Below are 16972 nucleotides of genomic sequence, written 5' to 3'. Positions count from 1 at the left end.
CACAGGCACAACTCGTGGTGGCACTGGCACTGGTCACAGTGACATGGGGATGGCCCACAGTGGCACAGGCACCTACCATGGTGGCACTGGTCACGGTGGCCCTGGCACCTGCCATGGTGGCCCTGGCACTGGTCACGGTGGCCCTGGCACCTGCTGTGGTGGCACTAGCACTGGTCACGGTGGCCCTGGCACCTGCCGTGGTGGCCCTGGCACTGGTCACAGCGGCCCTGGCACCTGCCATGGTGGCCCTGGCACTGGTCACGGTGGCACTGGCACCTGTCGGTGGCCCTGGCACCTGCGTGGTGGCCCTGGCACTGGTCACAGCGGCCCTGGCACCTGCCATGGTGGCCCTGGCACTGGTCACGGTGGCACTGGCACCTGTCATGGTGGCCCTGGCACTGGTCATGGTGGCACTGGCACCTGTCATGGTGGCCCTGGCACTGGTCACAGTGGCCCTGGCACTGGTCACGGTGGCCCTGGCACCTGTCATGGTGGCACTGGCACCTGTCGTCGTGGCCCTGTCACTGGTCACAGCAGCATGGGGAGGGCTCACTGTAGCCCAAGCACTGACTGTGGTGGCACAGGCACAAATGGTGGTGGCCCTGGCACTGGTCACGGTGGCCCTGGCACCTGCCATGGTGGCCCTGGCCGCTCCGGGTGAGCCACAGCGCCGCGGCTCTGGCCGCTTGGAGCTTTTCCGCTCGGAAATGTCTCCTGCGGCCGCTGACCCGCAGGGCAGGGAACATTTTCCACGTGGATCATACGGTGGCACTGGCACTGGTCACGGTGGCCCTGGCACCTGCCATGGTGGCCCTGGCACCTGCCATGGTGGCACTGGCACTGGGCACAGTGACACGGGGGTGGCCCACAGTGGCACAGGCACAACTCGTGGTGGCCCTGTCACTGGTCACAGCAGCATGGGGAGGGCTCACTGTAGCCCAAGCACTGACTGTGGTGGCACAGGCACAAATGGTGGTGGCCCTGGCACTGGTCACGGTGGCATGGTGGCCCTGGCCGCTCCGGGTGAGCCACAGCGCCGCGGCTCTGGCCGCTTGGAGCTTTTCCGCTCGGAAATGTCTCCTGCGGCCGCTGACCCGCAGGGCAGGGAACATTTTCCACGTGGATCAGCCCAAATTCCCCCGGAGACAGCGCAGGAATGCGAGGTATGTTGTCCTTGGTACCAGCTCTGCTTCTTACGGCCTAAGCTCGGCCACGCCGCCGGGGGGAGGGGACAGCCGGGGACCGCCGTGTCCCCAGTGATGGTTTCCAACATTCCCCCTCCCCAATCCCTTCGTCCTCCTCCTCCTCCTCCTCGGGAGCACTGCCCAGCGCTGTGCCAGGGTGGGTGAGGGTCTCCGTGCCCCTCAGGGGATGCAGGTGAGCCCCTCTGGGTCCCCGGGCACGCAGGGACATCCCGAGGGGACAGCACGGGGACGTTTTGGGGGTCCTGCCAGCAGCGGGGACATCATTTTATCGTGCAGCTGGAAAGCAGGAGCACAACGGCGGGAGAGAAACCAGCGCCTCGCTTCGTCCGCGTTAGACACCGACCCAATTTACAGCTCCCACTTCCTGCGGTGACACGGGACAGGGACAGCGCTGGCCCCACCCTGCACGACCCGGGCACCCCGGGCCACCCCTGGCATGCGGCAAACCAGCCCCAAAGAAGGGACAGAGGGACATCCAGCCGCGCCACCGCCGCGCCGTCCAGGCTGTCCCCAGATGTCCCCAGCGAGCTCTGTCCCCGCCGCGTGCCCCAATCCCTGCATGTGCCACACCAAGGGGTGGCTGAACCCACGAGGGTCCCCGTGCCCGGTGGCAGGAGCCCGGCGTGTCCCGCAGGGACATTCCCTGTGCCCCGCTGCCGGCCGGGAGCGCAGCTGCCGCTCTTACATAAACCGCAATTAGCGGCGGGCAGGGAGGCCTGAATGGAATTAAGGAATTCCTGCCGGGCTGACGTCAAAGCTTCACCTCTCCCGCACAAAGGGGGCCCTTGTGAGCCCCCCCTGACCCCGCCGGGACAAGGCGAGTCCTCAGGGAGCCCCGCGCCGCGCATGCCATGCGGGAATTGTCCCCAGAAAGTGGGAAGTGTCACCAGAGCTCCTGCGCAGGGTGGGCTGGCCGTGGCACCGTGCCAGGGGCCCTGTGCCAGCCGCTCGCCCGTGAGGGGGGCTCGAGGGGCAGCGGGGAGGGGTGGACATGGGGACAGCAGGGCCATGAGCAAGAGATCCCGAAATTCCCCCTGGGATGGGATCCCTCCCGGCTGGAGGAGCTCTTCTGGCTGCCCCAGCACTGGGGCCCCTCTGGCTGCTGCCAACGAGGTCACAGGGACTGGGCAGCGAATGTCCCCAAGTGTCACAGGCGGTGAGGGGGTGGCAAGTGTCACACGTGGGGGCTCCTGCCCCAAAATTCCTCCGCTCCACGGCGAGGGTGGGGCAGCACGAGGGGCACGAATAATTTTGACTGGAGAGGGTGGGTTCAGATGGGATATTGGGAGGGTGGTGAGCCCTGGAATGGATTTCCCAGAGAAGAACACTCCCAGGGGAGTGCTCAAAGCCAGGTTATGGGGCCTGGAGCAGCCTGGGATAGCAGAAGGTGTCCGTGCCCTGGCAAGGGGTGGCACTGGATGGGCTTTAAGGTCCCTTCCACCCCAAACCATCCTGTGACGTCACGATCGCGGATGCTGCGCTGCGGGCAGGAAAGGGTTAATGCGCCAATTGGGGTGAGTGACCCCACCCTGGGCCCTGCCCCTGCCCGGCCTTGCGGGAAGACGCTCGGGAGCGGCTCCGGGATCCGCGGCGGGGACCGGGGGCCCCCCTGCGGCCGTGGTGCCATATTCCCTTCCCGGAGCATCCCCTTCCCGCAGAATCCCTTTCCAGAGACATTCCCTTTCCGCGGAATCCCCTTCCCGGAGCATTCCCTTCCTGGAGAATCCCAGAGCATCCCCTTCCCGGAGAATCTCTTTCCCAGAGAATCCCCTTCTTAGAGCATCCCCTTCCCACAGAAACCCCTTCCCGGAGCATTTCCTTCCCGGAGAATCCCCTTTTTAGAGCATCCCCTTCCCGGGGCATCCCCTTTCCACAGAATTCCCTTCCCGGGGTATCCCCTTTCCACAGAATCCCCTTCCCGGAGCATCCACGCCCTTCCCGCATCCCCCCTCCTGGCAGAGGTCCCTCCCCGCAGCCCCTGCCCAGCACGGAGGTTTTTCCCCATTTCCTGCCCCCCGTGGCCGCGGGGCTCGCAGGGCTGGGACAGCTGCAGCCCCGGGCTCCCGAGCTGGGCTCGGGCAGGGCACGGGGCCGAGCGGAGGGAATTTGGGAATTTAATTACTCACGGTTTTGTTCCTTTCGTGGGGTCAGGGCTGACCTGGTGCGGGATGCACCCGGCTGGGAAGAGGCAGAGGAGGGAATTCTGCTGGACCTGAGGCTGGGGCAGATTCCCCAGCTCTGAGCAAGCCCCCCTTGCTCTGGTGACCACTGAGTGACCGTTCCCGGTGGGGATGTGCCCTGGGTGTCACCTGCAGCAACCACGGAGCTCCAGAGAGCTCTGTCCCATCCCTACCTGTGCATCCCACCTGGGCACAGCCCTGCTCCTGCCCTGGAGCCTCCAGAGAGCTCTATCCTGTCCTTACCTGTGCATCCCACCTGGGCACAGCCCTGCTCCTGCCCTGGAGCCTCCAGAGAGCTCTGTCCTGTCCTTACCTGTGCATCCCACCTGGACACAGCCCTGCTCCTGCCCTGGGAGCCATATCTTTGGGCTGAACCTTGTCTTTGCTATCAAACCTTTATCCCCTCCCAGCTGTGATGCTCAAGAGGGGATGCAGGGACCCCGATGTGAGGCCGCAGCAGGGCTTGGCTCGGCCCTGGGAGCACGGAGGAGGTGGCAGAAGGACACTCAACCCTCCCAAATGTCCTGTGCCAGTCCTGGGAATCACCACTGAAAATGTTCAGGGCCAAATTCTCACCTGAGGCCAAGTGGTTCAGGGTTTCAAAGTGAGTAGAGCAGCTGCTGTTTGCACCAGAGGAGGCCCTGACTGTGCAGGTATTTTATATATATATTTATATATATATGTGTGTGTATAGATATATTACATAAATATATAGGTATGAAATAATTTAAGAACCATCCGAGACAGCATGCTGTGCTCTGGGGCGGGGCTGGAGGGCAGCTGCTGCCCCTCCTGCCCCTGCCCCACCAGCTTTGATTCACAAATGGAAACAGAGTCTGGAATTAAATTAAAAACCGCACACACGCACACACACACGACACGGGGCAGAGGCTGGACGAGTCCAGGTGTCCCTGAAGAGATCGGATCAACTAAAGCCAGAGAGTTGGGAAGTCAGGGAATGAAACCAGCGCGGGGGGTGTGGTTTGTGCCGGTGCTGACTGCCCTGGGTGTGCCCAGCCCCGGGGGGCAGCGGGGCTGCGGCAGAGGCTGGTGGGACGCGTGTCCTGCCGTGTTTGTCGTGGCCCTGCTGTCTCCATCTCCACCTGCTTCGCTTTCGCTCAGTCCCAGGACTTGTTTCCCACCTTGGCTGTCAAGGCTGAAAGGGACAATCCTGCCCCAATGAACCCCTCTCCTCTCCCTGCTGGAAGTTCTCCCAGAGCCAGGTTTGGTCCAGCTCAATCCTTCCCCACCAACTGAAGACCCCTGGAGAAGATCATCCTTCCCGGGGACTTCAGGACGACCTTCAAAAACCACCCAAAACCCCTTAGAAAAAGCCAGAAATCACCGGTGCCTTCCAAAACTCCTCCTTGCTCCCCATCCCACCCTTCCCAAACATCCCAGAGGGATCCCAGATCCAAGAGACTGCCGTGGAGGGCCGGGAAAGCAGCCGAACCGAGCGCGTGGAGAAGGCTTTGGACCCTCATCCCCGTCCCTCTCCTCGTCGGGAAACGAAACCCCGGGGGCTGGCGGATCAGCTGGGGAGCAGGACGTGCTCCAGGAAGTAGCTGATGGAGTCCCAGTGCTTCCAGAGGAAGAAGAGGAAGAGGACGAGCAGGGCGGTGCTGAGGATGCGCATGCGGGTCTTCATGAGCGGCGTGATGAAGTTGGCGATGGTGGAGACGAAGACGAGCAGCACGGCCATGAGGGCCAGGATGACGTTGATGAACTTGCCCAGCAGCGCCCGGGCGTTGGCGTTCTCCACGCCCTCCAGCTGCACCACCTGCTGCTGCTGCTGCTGCAGCTCCAGCTTGGTCACCCGCGTCAGGCACGACTCCACGGCCTCCTGCCAGGGGACAGCGCCGGTGGCGGCTCCAGGGCTGTCCCCCGAGGGATTCGGTGCCTCCCCGCTTTGCTGCTGCTGCTGCTGCTGCTGCTGGGGGGTTTTGTTCTGGCTGGGGGCTGGGGGGTGGCTCAAAGGGGATGTGGGGACTGTGCTGGCCCAAACGTGGCTTGTGACAGCCCGGTGCTGTGGGCACGCAGCTGGAGCAGAGCAGGGGACTCGCTGTGGTGTGGTGTGACAGTGACAGGACAAGGGGGAATGGAGGGCAGGGACAAGGAGGATCTAGGGAATGAATTCCTCCCTGTGACGAGGACCTGGGATGGAATTCCCAGAGAAGCTGTGGCTGTCCCCTCACTGGAGCAACCTGGGATAGTGGGAGGTGTCCCTGCCCTGCCACGGATCATTTTTAAAGTTCCTTCCAACCCACACCAGTCTGGGATTCCCTGCTTTTGGGGACATGGTTTAGTCACCTGCCTCTTGCTGTGACAGCACCACAGGGAGAACCTCACCCGGAGGGTGCTGGGAGAAGGGATCCCACTGCCCCACCCTCCCTCCCAGCCCTGGGCCTGTCCCTCACCCCTGGCTGGAGGGAGCAGAGGGGCGCTGAGCCCTCCCACAGCCCTACCTGGATGTCCCGTGCCCTCTCGTAGGACTGGTAGGCCACCTTCTCCTCCATGCTGGCCAGCTCCTGCTTCAGGTTGGTCATCTCGTTCTGGTGCAGCTCCGTCAGGTCGTTCAGCTGCTCCTCCAGGCGCTCGTACCTGCGCAGGGCAGCTGGGCTGGGACAGGTCCCCAAGGCCCCCCTGGCACTGGGGACACCACCCAGCCCCTCCCACCCTCCCCTGGTTACGGGAAAACCTCTCAAGATCCTCCGTGGAGATCTGGCAGTGAGGAAGGCTGCGGCTCCCCGTGTCTCCTGGCTGGACAATCCCAGGAGGGCGGCTTGTGGTCCCCGAAGAGCCACCCTGGGTGACACCTCCCCTGGCCCTACCTGTAGCGCTCCTCCTGCAGGCACTGGGTCATGTAGGTGTAATCCCGCTGCAGCTGGGCCTTCAGGTCCTCCATGGAGTCCTCCAGGTGCGACTGGCTGTCCTTGATCTCCCGCAGCTCCTCCAGGATGGCGTCGAAGCTGTTGTGGTGGCTGTCCAGCGTGTTGGACTTGGGGCTCCCCAAGCCGCCGGGCCCCGCGCCGGAGTTGCTGCCACCGGCGGAGCCCGAGGTGGCGCTGGAGCACTCGTCATCGCTGCCGTACTTGGGGCTGGACACCAGCGTGGCGCTGCCGCTCAGCGCCCGCGAGGCCTCCTCGGGGTGCCCGTCGTCCAGCGTGTCCTTCAGGTGCGCGATGTTGTCGGCGCTGCCGAACTTGTTGCGGATCAGGCTGGCGAACTCCCGCGGCTTGGACACCACGGCCGTGTGGGTGGCCTGGGAGAGCCCCGAGAGCCCCCCCTTGACCCCTTCCACCACGCCCCCGCTGAAGCCGCTGATGCTGGAGCGCACGTTGGCGCCCACATCCTTCAGCCCTTGGTGCATGTCCCGGAAAACATCCTTGGGCTGGCGGGTGGGGCCGTTCTGCTCGATCTCCTTCAGCTTCTTGTGGTAGTGCTCCAGCTTCTTGTGCAGCTGCGCGATGGTCTGCGCCGACTTCTGGTTCTTCTTCTCGAACACCTGCTTGATGCGCGACGCCTGCTGCTTGTCGGCGTTGTTGGCCAGCTTCAGGTACTCGGCCACGTTGTCATCCCGCGCCTCCTGCTCGATCTTGATCTGCTCCGTGATCTTGAGGATCTTCTGGTGCAGGTGCTCGATGGCGGCTTTGGTGCGCTGAGGGTCGGGGGTGCCATCGGGCACGTCCAGGCACACGGGGCCGTCGGCGTCGCCGTGCCCGGCGCCCGCGGGCAGGTTCAGGGCGGTCACGTCGCCCTTGTCCAGCTGGCGGGGAAGAAAAAGGAAGAGGGATGCTCAGGGGAGGGAGGAAAAACCCCAGGAGTGGGAGGGGACAGGAGGGACCCGGGCTGGGGATGCACGGGAGAGGCGGGGGAATAATTAACTGGAGAGGCTGGGGGAGTTTTCCGGTTGGTTGGAGATTTCCCAGCCACGCCAGCACTGCTGGAATCCCAGGAATACACCAGGTGACCCCCAGGGACACACCAGCTGATTCCAGGAACACACCAGTTGATCCCAATAACACATCAGCTGATCCCAGGGACACCCCAGGTGACCCCAGAACACACCAGCTGACCCCAGGCATGCCCCAGTTGATCCCAGGGACACACCAGTTGATCCCAGGCATGCCCCAGTTGATCCCAGGGACACACCAGTTGATCCCAGGCATGGCCCAGTTGATCCCAGGGACACATCAGTTGACCCCAGGCATGGCCCAGTTGATCCCAGGGACACATCAGTTGACCCCAGGCATGGCCCAGTTGATCCCAGGGACACATCAGTTGACCCCAGGCATGGCCCAGTTGATCCCAGGGACACACCAGTAGTTCCCAGGAAAACCCCAGGTGACACCAGGAAAACCCCAGTAAAAGAGCACAGCAGTTGCTCAACCCCCAGCTCCAGCTGGGGTTCAGGGCTGGATTCTCCCAGTGGAATTCAGCAAGGAGCAGCCACTGACTCTGCCTTTCCACCCTCACCTCGTGCACAGATGGGATTTCTCCAGCCAGGCAGGAAAAAGGAGTGAGGAAACCCAGGATTTGTCACCAAATCTCTCCCCAAACCAGCCCAGAGCACAAGGATTGAGCAGCCTGGAGGTATTTCAGTCCTGCTTTCAGTCAGGACACATCCCAAAGTTGTCCAGCCCAAGAGGAACTGCCCTAATCCCAATTTTTGGGAGGCTGGGGACAGCTCCTGCTCCCAGAGCTGCAGGTGCAGGCACTCCTCTGCTTTTCCAAGCTCCCTCACCTGGCAGTGCCAAGCTCCTCTTGCAAACACCAGCTGCCACCACAGGAAATTTGGACAAATGCCAAAATTCCATTTTACAGATGGCAAAACTGGAGCTTTGGGAGAGGAAATCGCTCGCCTGAAGCCACATTTGCAGAGTCTGGACTGCGACCCAGGCCCTGCCTCGTGCTCTCCAACCTGGACGTGCTGCTTGGCCAGTTGGGAACAAACAATAAATTAAAAAATCCCTAAATCTTCCCAGTTGCTGGGTTTTATATGCAGATTCTTATGCAAAACCTCCCTGGTTGTGTAAATGGCTCCTGGCTTCTAATTAAGAGCTGCTTGAAAGTTAAATACTCTTGGCAGACCTGAATAATTTCTCATTTCCATCCCACTTTCCCCGAGTGACCCTTTAATAGGGATAAAGCTGTGGGATCACTGCTTGGGAGTGTGTTATCACCAGGAAACGCAGGGGGGAAGAGGGAGCAATGTTCTCCCAAGATGCTGCTTGGGAACAATCCCATCTGGAGCAGGGGCTTGGAAAAGCCAGAGCCCTCCTGTTATTCCCCTCCTTCTCTTGTTTTTTCCTCCTGTTTAAGCCAGAGCCCTCCTGTACTTTCCCTCCATCTCCTTTTCTCCCCCTGTTTAAGCCCGAGCCCTCCTGTAATTCCCCTCCATCTCCTTTTCTCCCCCTGTTTAAGCCCGAGCCCTCCTGTAATTCCCCTCCATCTCCTTTTCTCCCCCTGTTTAAGCCAGAGCCCTCCTGTTATTCCCCTCCATCTCCTTTTTCCCCCCTGTTTAAGCCAGAGTCTATCTGTTATTCCCCTCCATCTCCTTTTTTTTCCTCCTGTTTAAGCCAGAGCCCTCCTGTTATTCCCCTCCATCTCCTTTTTTTTCCTCCTGTTTAAGCCAGAGCCCTCCTGTAATTTCCCTCCATCTCCTTTTTTCCGCCTGTTTAAGCCAGAGCCCTCCTGTAATTTCCCTCCATCTCCTTTTTTTCCCGTTTTTTTGCATCCTGCTGGGAGTCTGGGGCTGTTGGGATTTCATCTCAGCCTCCCCCCAAGCCACTCCCCAAAGCTTTTCCTGTCTCCTCACTGCAGCAGTGGCGCTGGGATGGAGCAAGGGCTGGAGGGTGGGAGCAAAAGGCCAACCCCAGCTGGATTCACTCTGTCTGGAGCGGCAGTTTTCTTAAAAATAAAAATAAAAATGAAGTCATAAAAAACTTGTGGTTTTCAGACCCCACTTCCAGGCTATTTTTAGGCTGGGCCCTCCACGGAGGGTTTTGCTTTGGTTTCTTATCACGAGGCAGAAATTAGAAACAGCAGGAAACAGACTTTTTGCCCAGATGTGCAATTCTCTGGACAGAGAAGGGAAAAAGTGACCGTGGCAAAGGAAAAGGCAGCTCTGGAGAGGCCCAAAGGGGAAACACCCGCTGGGGAGGGGAGGAGAAAAGTTGCTCAAACTCTGTTTCCAAAGAGGGAGTTGCCCTCTGCAAAGCCAATCTTTTGGATTGGAAAGAGAGGTTTAAATGGGGTTTTGGGAAGGAATTCCTGGCTGTGAGTGGGATGAGATGAAATTCCCAGAGAATCTGTGGCTGCCCCATCTCTAAAAGTGTCCAAGGCTGGGATGGAGCAGCCTGGGATGCTGAAAGGTGTCCCTGCCCATGGCAGGGGTGGCACTGGATGGGTTTTATGGTTCTTCCTAACCCAAACCAGTCTGGAATTCCCTGATTTATCCACAGGATTCCATCTGGGATGGGCAGGGAACAGCGCTGGGCTGAAACCCTGCCATGCTGGGGAAGGCACATCAGGTTCTTGCTTTGAAAACACCCCCTCAAAAAACACAATGTGCATCCCTGGAGCATTAACAGGCCCTGCCTGCTAAATCCCAGCAACTGTGCAGGGGATTTAAGGGGGGGATTAGGAAAAGCCACACTTTCCCTACATGCAGCAAACCTGCTGGAAGGCACCAGATGAAAGGAAATTTACTCTGATGCAAACCCTGTTTTCCAGAGCTTGTTTTCCAGGCGGGCTGGGAGGGCAGAGCCGGTGTGGGATGCGGGAGGAATGCAGGACGAGGGGAGGGAAATCATTTTTATCAACAGAGCTGAGCCCAGCAGAGCTGAGACCTGCAAAAGGCTGGGGCTGAGGAGCACGCACGGGGCCACAGCTGTGCTCTGCTGGGATGCTGGGGGCTGCAGCTGAGAGCTGAGCCCGGGGGGCAGCTGAGCAGCTGGGGATGTCACCCCAGCTTGGGGCTGTCCCCTCAGCTTGGGGATGTAACCCCAGCTTGGGGATGTCACCTCAGGTTCGGGCTGTCCCCTCAGCCTGGGGATGTAACCCCAGCTTGGGGATGTCACCTCAGGTTCGGGCTGTCCCCTCAGCCTGGGGATGTAACCCCAGCTTGGGGCTGTCCCCTCAGCTCAGGGATGTCACCACAGCTCAGGGCTGTGTGCCCTCGGTCAAGGATGTCACCCCAGCTCAGAGCTGTCCCCCAACTCAAGGATGTCACCCCAGTTCAGGGCTGTGTCCTTTAGGTCAGGGCTATCCCTGTAGTTTTGCGATGTCACCACAGCTCAGGGCTGTGTCTCCTCAGTCAGGGATGTCACCCCAGCTCAGGGCTGTCACCCCAGCTCAGGGCTGTCCCTTCAGCTTGGGAATGTCCCCCAGCTCAGGGCTGTGTCCCCTCAGCTCAGGGCTGTCCCCCCAGCTCGGGAATGTCACCCCAACTTGTGGCTGTGTCCCCTAGGTCAGGGATGTCCCCTCAGCTCAGGGCTGTCCCCCCAGCTCGGGAATGTCACCCCAACTTGTGGCTGTGTCCCCACCTTGGAGCTGTGCCCCCACTCAGGGCTGTGTCCCAGAGTTGTGTCCCCAGCTTGGAGCTGTCCCCCCCAACTCGAGGCTGTGTCCCCACTCAGGGCTGTGTCCAGGGAGTTAAAAACCGGACCCCAACTCGGGGCCGTGGCTGTCCCAGCACATCCACGCCTGGCTTTAACCCCATTCTTAAGGAATTGCACAATTATTGCAAAGTTCAGAGCAGCACTCTGGGGACGCTGACATCACCCCCTGAATTATTCTGTTTTCTGTGCCCTGGACACGCCGGGGATGAGCCGTGGCCGTGTCCAACCAGAGCAAGGACATTCCCTACAAATTATCACTGTGATTCCTGCCTGGAATCCATCCCGGGGACAACACAGCCCTGGGAAGGACCATGTGCACCTTCCAGCCGGGAAAAAACAAGAACCAGTGCCACTGATGCCAAATCCAGGGCAGATCCAGGGAGCTGCTGCCCTGATCTGTCAGCTCCCCTGCACAAGTGTCACCCTGCCTGGGGCACTTGGTGGCCCTGGAATGCCACCAGGGAGAGGCCACGGCCAGCACAGAATGCAGGCTGGACGTGGGGAGGGGGATTTTGGGGCAGTTATTTCATGTGGCCCCCGTTGCTCAGAGCACTTTTCCAGCACAGCATCCCCTGCGCCGGTCACTGCCTGGTGTCACTGGGGACACCACGAGCGTCCTGTCCCTGTCCCCACACGGGCTCCCAGCCCTGTGCCTTCCCGAGCTGAGCTGTTATTCCCACCAGACCCAGCCCAGGTGTTGAAAATAGCAGCAGGAGCCCTGACTCACAATTCCCACCCTCCCTCCGAGCCCGCGGCAGCGCCCGGGGCCGGCAGCGCCGTGTGCCCCCCTGTGCCACCCCTGGATGGGCACAACGGGCTGGCAGCAGCTCCCTGCACTCCTTCCCCAGCCTGACAATAATTTTCCTTACATAATGCAGGGATTAACGTTCAGCCTTCCAGCTGCAGCAGTTCCAGGAGGCGCTGGGGGGGTTTCGCTCTCTGCTTTCATTCCCTGAGGAACGGAGGCACCGAAACCCCCCGCGGGTCTCTCTGCCCATCACCATCACCTCACCCGAATCCCAAAAGCTGCCAGGACCTACCTCCATGGCGGGCAGGGCTGGGGTGCCCCAGGGCTAGTTGGCGTGGGCTGCCCGGCCGTGTCCCCGCCGTGTCCCCAAGGCTGGCAGCGCTGCCATGGCAGGATTCCCGGCTAGGGAAGGCAGCGGCGGATGGCAGCGAGGTTTTGGGGGAGCAGCAGGGAGAGAGGAGCAGGAGAAGCCTCTGGAAGACCCTGTCAGGGCTGGCCCCGCGTTCCCGGAGCGTTCCCGGAGCGTTCCCGGAGCGTTCCCGGAGCGCTCCCCGCGCTCCCCGGCGCGCAGGGACGGAGGCGCTCGCTCCGGCGGGATTGCCGACTCAGGATATCTGCCCGAGCTGTTTACAGCTCCCAGCGAGCCGAGCTTTCAGGGCTGTAATGCAAAACCCCCCCTCGTCCCCGTGCCGGGATATTCACACGCCTCCAGCCCCATACGCTGCCTGTGCCCTGACGCAGGAGGTCGGGACGGGCTCTTGTCATCTGCTGTGTCACACAGAGGGACAGGAAAGGCTGGGAAAGGCAGGGGGAGGCATCCAGAAAGGAAAAACGCGAGTGGAAACAGTCGGGGGAAAAAAAAAAAGGGAGTTAAAAACCGGGAATGAGCCACCCGTGCCAGCACCGGGAGGTGCCTTGGACCAGGACCTGGATCTGTCCCTGTCACCCCATGAGAGCGGGGGTGGCACCGACCCCATTCTGCCACGGGAGAACACACCCGCCACCAAAACCATCGTCCCCTTCCAGCCCAGCTCCCATCCATCCCCACCGGCACAGGGAAACCTGGAAATTCCAGATTCCCCGGAAATTCCACCCCAAACCCCGCCGTGCCTACCGTGCTGCGCTCAGCCGTGCCAGGACAGGGTGAGAACAGGGCACAGCTTCCTGGGGGTGCCACACGGAGCCGCGGGGACCGGGTGGTGACACCACAGAGCTGCCCCCGGGGCTGGGAGGTGACACCGAGCTGCCCCCGGGGCCGGGAGGTGACACCGAGCTGCCCCCGGGGGTGGAACCAGCAGGGGCTCCTCTCCTCCCGGGTGGGCAGGGGCTGCTCCTGGCCCATCCCTGGGTGGCAGGGGGACACGGGACAGCCGGTCCAGCCCCGTGGGTGCCTCTGGTGCGACCAGGGCAGGTCAGCTTGGCTCTGGCCTCTGCCATAGCATCACTTCTGCTTTTAGCACAGCAGGCAGAGGTCACTTCCCATGGCTCTTGTGCTGCCTCAGCAGGGCAGGAGAATCAGCCAGCTGCACAGGACCCGGTGGAAAGCACCCTCCCTGCTTGCCAGTTCCCTCTTGAAGGGGCCGGGGCTGGCCCTAGAGCCCTGCTGCTTCCCCCCGTGGTTTTTGGGGCTGGGAAGTGAGTGGCTCACCCATCCCAGGGGGAACCACGATGTCCCCCACAGCCCCTGCCAGCTCACAAACCCTGTTCCTGGCCTTGGGGAAAGATGGAGGAGCAGGAATTTCCCAGAGGAGGCTGGTGGAGTGAGGACTGATAAAGGCTGGGATGTTCAGGAAGGCCAGCGCAGGCAGGCTGCTGCAAGGAGCCCTGGAGAGCATTTCTGGGACTTACTGAGGTGCTCAGCTGCTGGATTCCCAGGAGAACACCTGCTCCCAGCTCCCCAGCACGAGGGAAAGGGTAACAAATCACTGCAAACAACCAAGAGCCTCGCTGCTGAATGGCCCAGGGTTAACAAATCACTGCAAACAACAAAATCGTAGCTGCTGAACGGCCCAGCCGAGCCAGGCAGAGCAGTGGGGCAGCATCTCCCCTCCCAAGGGCACAAACTCCCTTCTACAGCATGCAAAACCCCTCCTGGCATGGGAAAAAAGGGAATTCTGCAAGGGAATTACCCAAGAGGTTGGTGTCACACTCCCCATCACCCTTCCCCCCAGCTGCTGTTTTTCAGGCCTGACTGTACGAGGCAAATTTAGAAATAAATACCAGCTCCCAGGCAAAGAAAACCCCTGGATTTCCCACAAAATCATGGCAGATTTGGTGTGTTCTGTGCTGGGCAGGGCAGGGTCCAGCTGCAAAGCCTTGGTCTGGGCACCAGGAGGGTCCTCTTGTGCTGCCACACGAATACAAGGCAGGTTTGGGGCTTGGGCTTGGCTTTGCCTGGGGCTGGGCAGAGAAGCAGGAATTAAAACCAGCAGGAAAACCCTCCTTGACTGGGCTGGGAAAACTGCAGATGGGTTACTGGGATGCTGCTGCAGGTGGAGATCTGCCAAACCCACTGCTCCTCAGCATCCCACTCCCGAGTGGATTTGGCGTCTGCAGCAAGCGGCCTCTGGGCCTCCTCCTGCAGGTCCCACCCTGCTGCTCACCCTGCACATCCCAAATCCCTGCCTGGAAAGGAGAGCAGGGAAGGGGGAATACTCACAAAGCCTCCCAGCAGAGGATTTAGGAGCAGTGTCCTCTTGCCAGGGCAGGGTTTGGGAGGGTGGCTCCTGCAGAGCTGTGGATCCTCTCCCTCCCCCACGGCCGAGGAGCCCCAGGGGCACAGGGTGGGCAGAGAGGCTCCAAGAAGGAGCAGCACAGGCTGGGGGGGAGCAGGGACAGGCTGGAATGCCATGGGACCGATCCCAAACTGTGCCAGGAGAACAAATGGCACCGCCAAGCGCTGCCAGGCGCTTCCCAAAGGGAACAAACAAACAAACAACCAAGCAGCCACCACTGCTCCTGGTCCCCAGCATGGCTGGGACACTGCCACCACCCCACGGGGCTCAGGGCACTCGAGAAGGCAGTGGTACAGATGGAAAGATCCCAGGATTATCCCTTGGGAAGCTCCGGGGTCTCCATGCCCACGTGGAACCTGGAATTTCCTAATTGCACACCACATCCCCCAAGCTGGGCCCGTCCCTCGTGCCCTGGGCTTGTAGGGACAGCTCTGAAGGGACAATTCAGCGAGCAGCCCTCATGGGTGAAGCCATTCAGGGCCCTGCCTACGCTTGGAGAGTATTTGGAAAAATTCCCACTGTTGTTTAGGCCAAAGGGAGTGATCCTGACACAGCATTAACCCACCCAGCAGCTCAGCACCTCCAGCAGGGCTTGTGCAGCCAGGGGGGATTTTTGGGAGCTTCTGCACGGAGGATTTGAGGGGGAAGCAGGGAGAGGCCGAGCCACAACCCCAGCCAGGTGAGGAGCCACAAACAGACCCTCATCCAGACTCTGGAACCAAACCCTGCTCCCAGCCCAGAGCAGCAGGGGTGACCCGGAGAGATCACGGCATGGACACAAACCCTGCACCCCAAATCCTGCCCTGCACCCTGGGCATCCACCCCCAAATCCCCCGGGATCGCGGCGCTGCCTGCCGGGAGCTGCTGGTGGGCTGCAATCAACAGCCATATGTCACCGAGGCTGAGAACACCATGTCTTCATGAGGGGTGAATCAGTAGCAGAGTCTGATATTCTTCTCCTCCTGAATTAATTAAGCAGCAATCTCGGGTGTCTTTGTCTTTCCAGCTATTATCTGCTCATTCCAGAGCGCTCATCCCGAGGGGAGTGAGGGAAGGAGCTCCCAGCACCAGCCTTGCCTCGCAGACTCATCCCCTGCCACACGTGGGGAGTGGGAGCTCACCTGGACTCTCACACCTCCAATTCCAGCTCAGGAACCCCAAAAAACCCCCCAAATCCCCTCAAAATCCCTGGCATTTGTAGGGTCTCTGCTCCCCAGCTCATCCTTTGGGATGCAGGGATGTCCCAGGGGCTGGGGGGTGCAGGGGGCAGCTTTACACCACCCCCTCTGTTCCCTTTGGCTGTTTCACCTCCTTCCCTGCGATTTTAGCCCCTGGGAAGGAAGGGAGGATATGCCAGAAAATCCTCCCGAGGAGATCCAAGACACTTCCCCAAACTCATGGATGGGCTGGCTCTGCATTCAGGCCAGGGAAACTGAGGCAGCAAGAGAGGGAAAGCTCCTGCCTGGGGAAATTCTGCCCGGGGTAAGATGTGGGGCCAATCCTCACAGAGCCCCTGCCCCAGATGATGACTGAGCCCGGGTAACCGGAGCCGTAGGAGGGAGAAACCACATCCTCCCACAGGAACCAGCGGCAGCCGCACGCCAGGAGGGCAGGAGGGAGCCGGGGCCGAGCTGCACAGGGGACACGAACCTTCCCTGACATCCCTGAGCCACCCCACAGCCTCCCGGCCACCCCAAACCCCTCTGTCCCCACGGGGCACGGCCACCCCGGGCTGGGTGCTCGGGAACTCCGGGTTTCTCCCGGTAATCCGTCTGGCCCCGATATAGCCACTGACCCGGGGGGGAAGCTAAATTTAGCGGGATGAATCCCGCCCTGTGTCCCGAGGGCTGATGCCCTTGAGGCAGCACAGCGGCAGGGCTGGGGCTGCAGGGACAGGTCCCCCCCAGGACGCTGGGGACACTCTCCTGGGACGGCGACAGGGACACGGAGAGAGGAGTTTGGAGCACGGAACGGCACTTTTGGGTCGTGATCCCATAAAAACGGGTGGCTCACAGCCAGGACCGGCGGCAGGAAGCCCCCGCTGCCTCCCCCGTGCCCCCAGGGCCTCACAGGAGAAGCATCTGCTCGGGGAGGGGCACGGAGCGGGGACACGGCCGGCGGTGGCAGCTGGCGCTGTCACTTGCCCAGGGACACGGAGGGCAGCGAGCCCCACGGGGTCCGGCCCCTCGCCACCCTCGGGGACGCTCGGCGGGTCCAGACCGGGCTGAGAACCCGCATTGGTGACACTTGTGACGGGGACAGTCCTAGGGGACCTGGGGGGGAGGCGGCCGGGAGCACGGCTGGACAGACAGAGAGAGGGACGGACGGACGGATGGAGAGACAGAGAGAGAGGGAGGGAGAGAGAGAGAGAGAGAAGGAGGGAGGGAGGGAGAGACGGATAGAGAGAGGAACGGAAGGAGAGAGGGACGGACGGAGAGAGGGAGAGAGGGAGGGAGGGAGGGACGGAGGGACGGACGGGGGA

At 61.3% G+C, this 16972-nt stretch overlaps 1 protein-coding gene across 3 annotated transcripts in view; it reads right to left on the bottom strand.

Annotated features, from left to right (window-relative positions):
* Positions 1-4041: 4041 nt before the first annotated feature.
* TMCC2 (transmembrane and coiled-coil domain family 2) overlaps positions 4042-16972 on the bottom strand; it is a 33604-nt gene continuing 20673 nt past the window's right edge. For 2 of the 3 annotated variants that reach the window (XM_041422612.1, XM_041422613.1), the window contains 3 exons: positions 6217-7151; positions 5851-5986; positions 4042-5228 (listed from right to left, as the gene is read on the bottom strand). In XM_041422612.1, the coding sequence (XP_041278546.1) occupies positions 4917-5228; positions 5851-5986; positions 6217-7151 (1383 nt within the window). In that variant the 3' untranslated portion in view covers positions 4042-4916. Of the gene's footprint in view, positions 5229-5850; positions 5987-6216; positions 7152-12047; positions 12445-16972 lie in introns of those variants that run through there. The other variant, XM_041422614.1, reaches the window with a different exon arrangement.

Source organism: Onychostruthus taczanowskii, unplaced genomic scaffold (assembly GCF_017590055.1).
Source record: "Onychostruthus taczanowskii isolate IOZ18803 unplaced genomic scaffold, ASM1759005v1 scaffold74, whole genome shotgun sequence".
Classification (NCBI taxonomy): domain Eukaryota; kingdom Metazoa; phylum Chordata; class Aves; order Passeriformes; family Passeridae; genus Onychostruthus; species Onychostruthus taczanowskii.
This window is presented reverse-complemented; position numbering and strand designations above follow the sequence as displayed.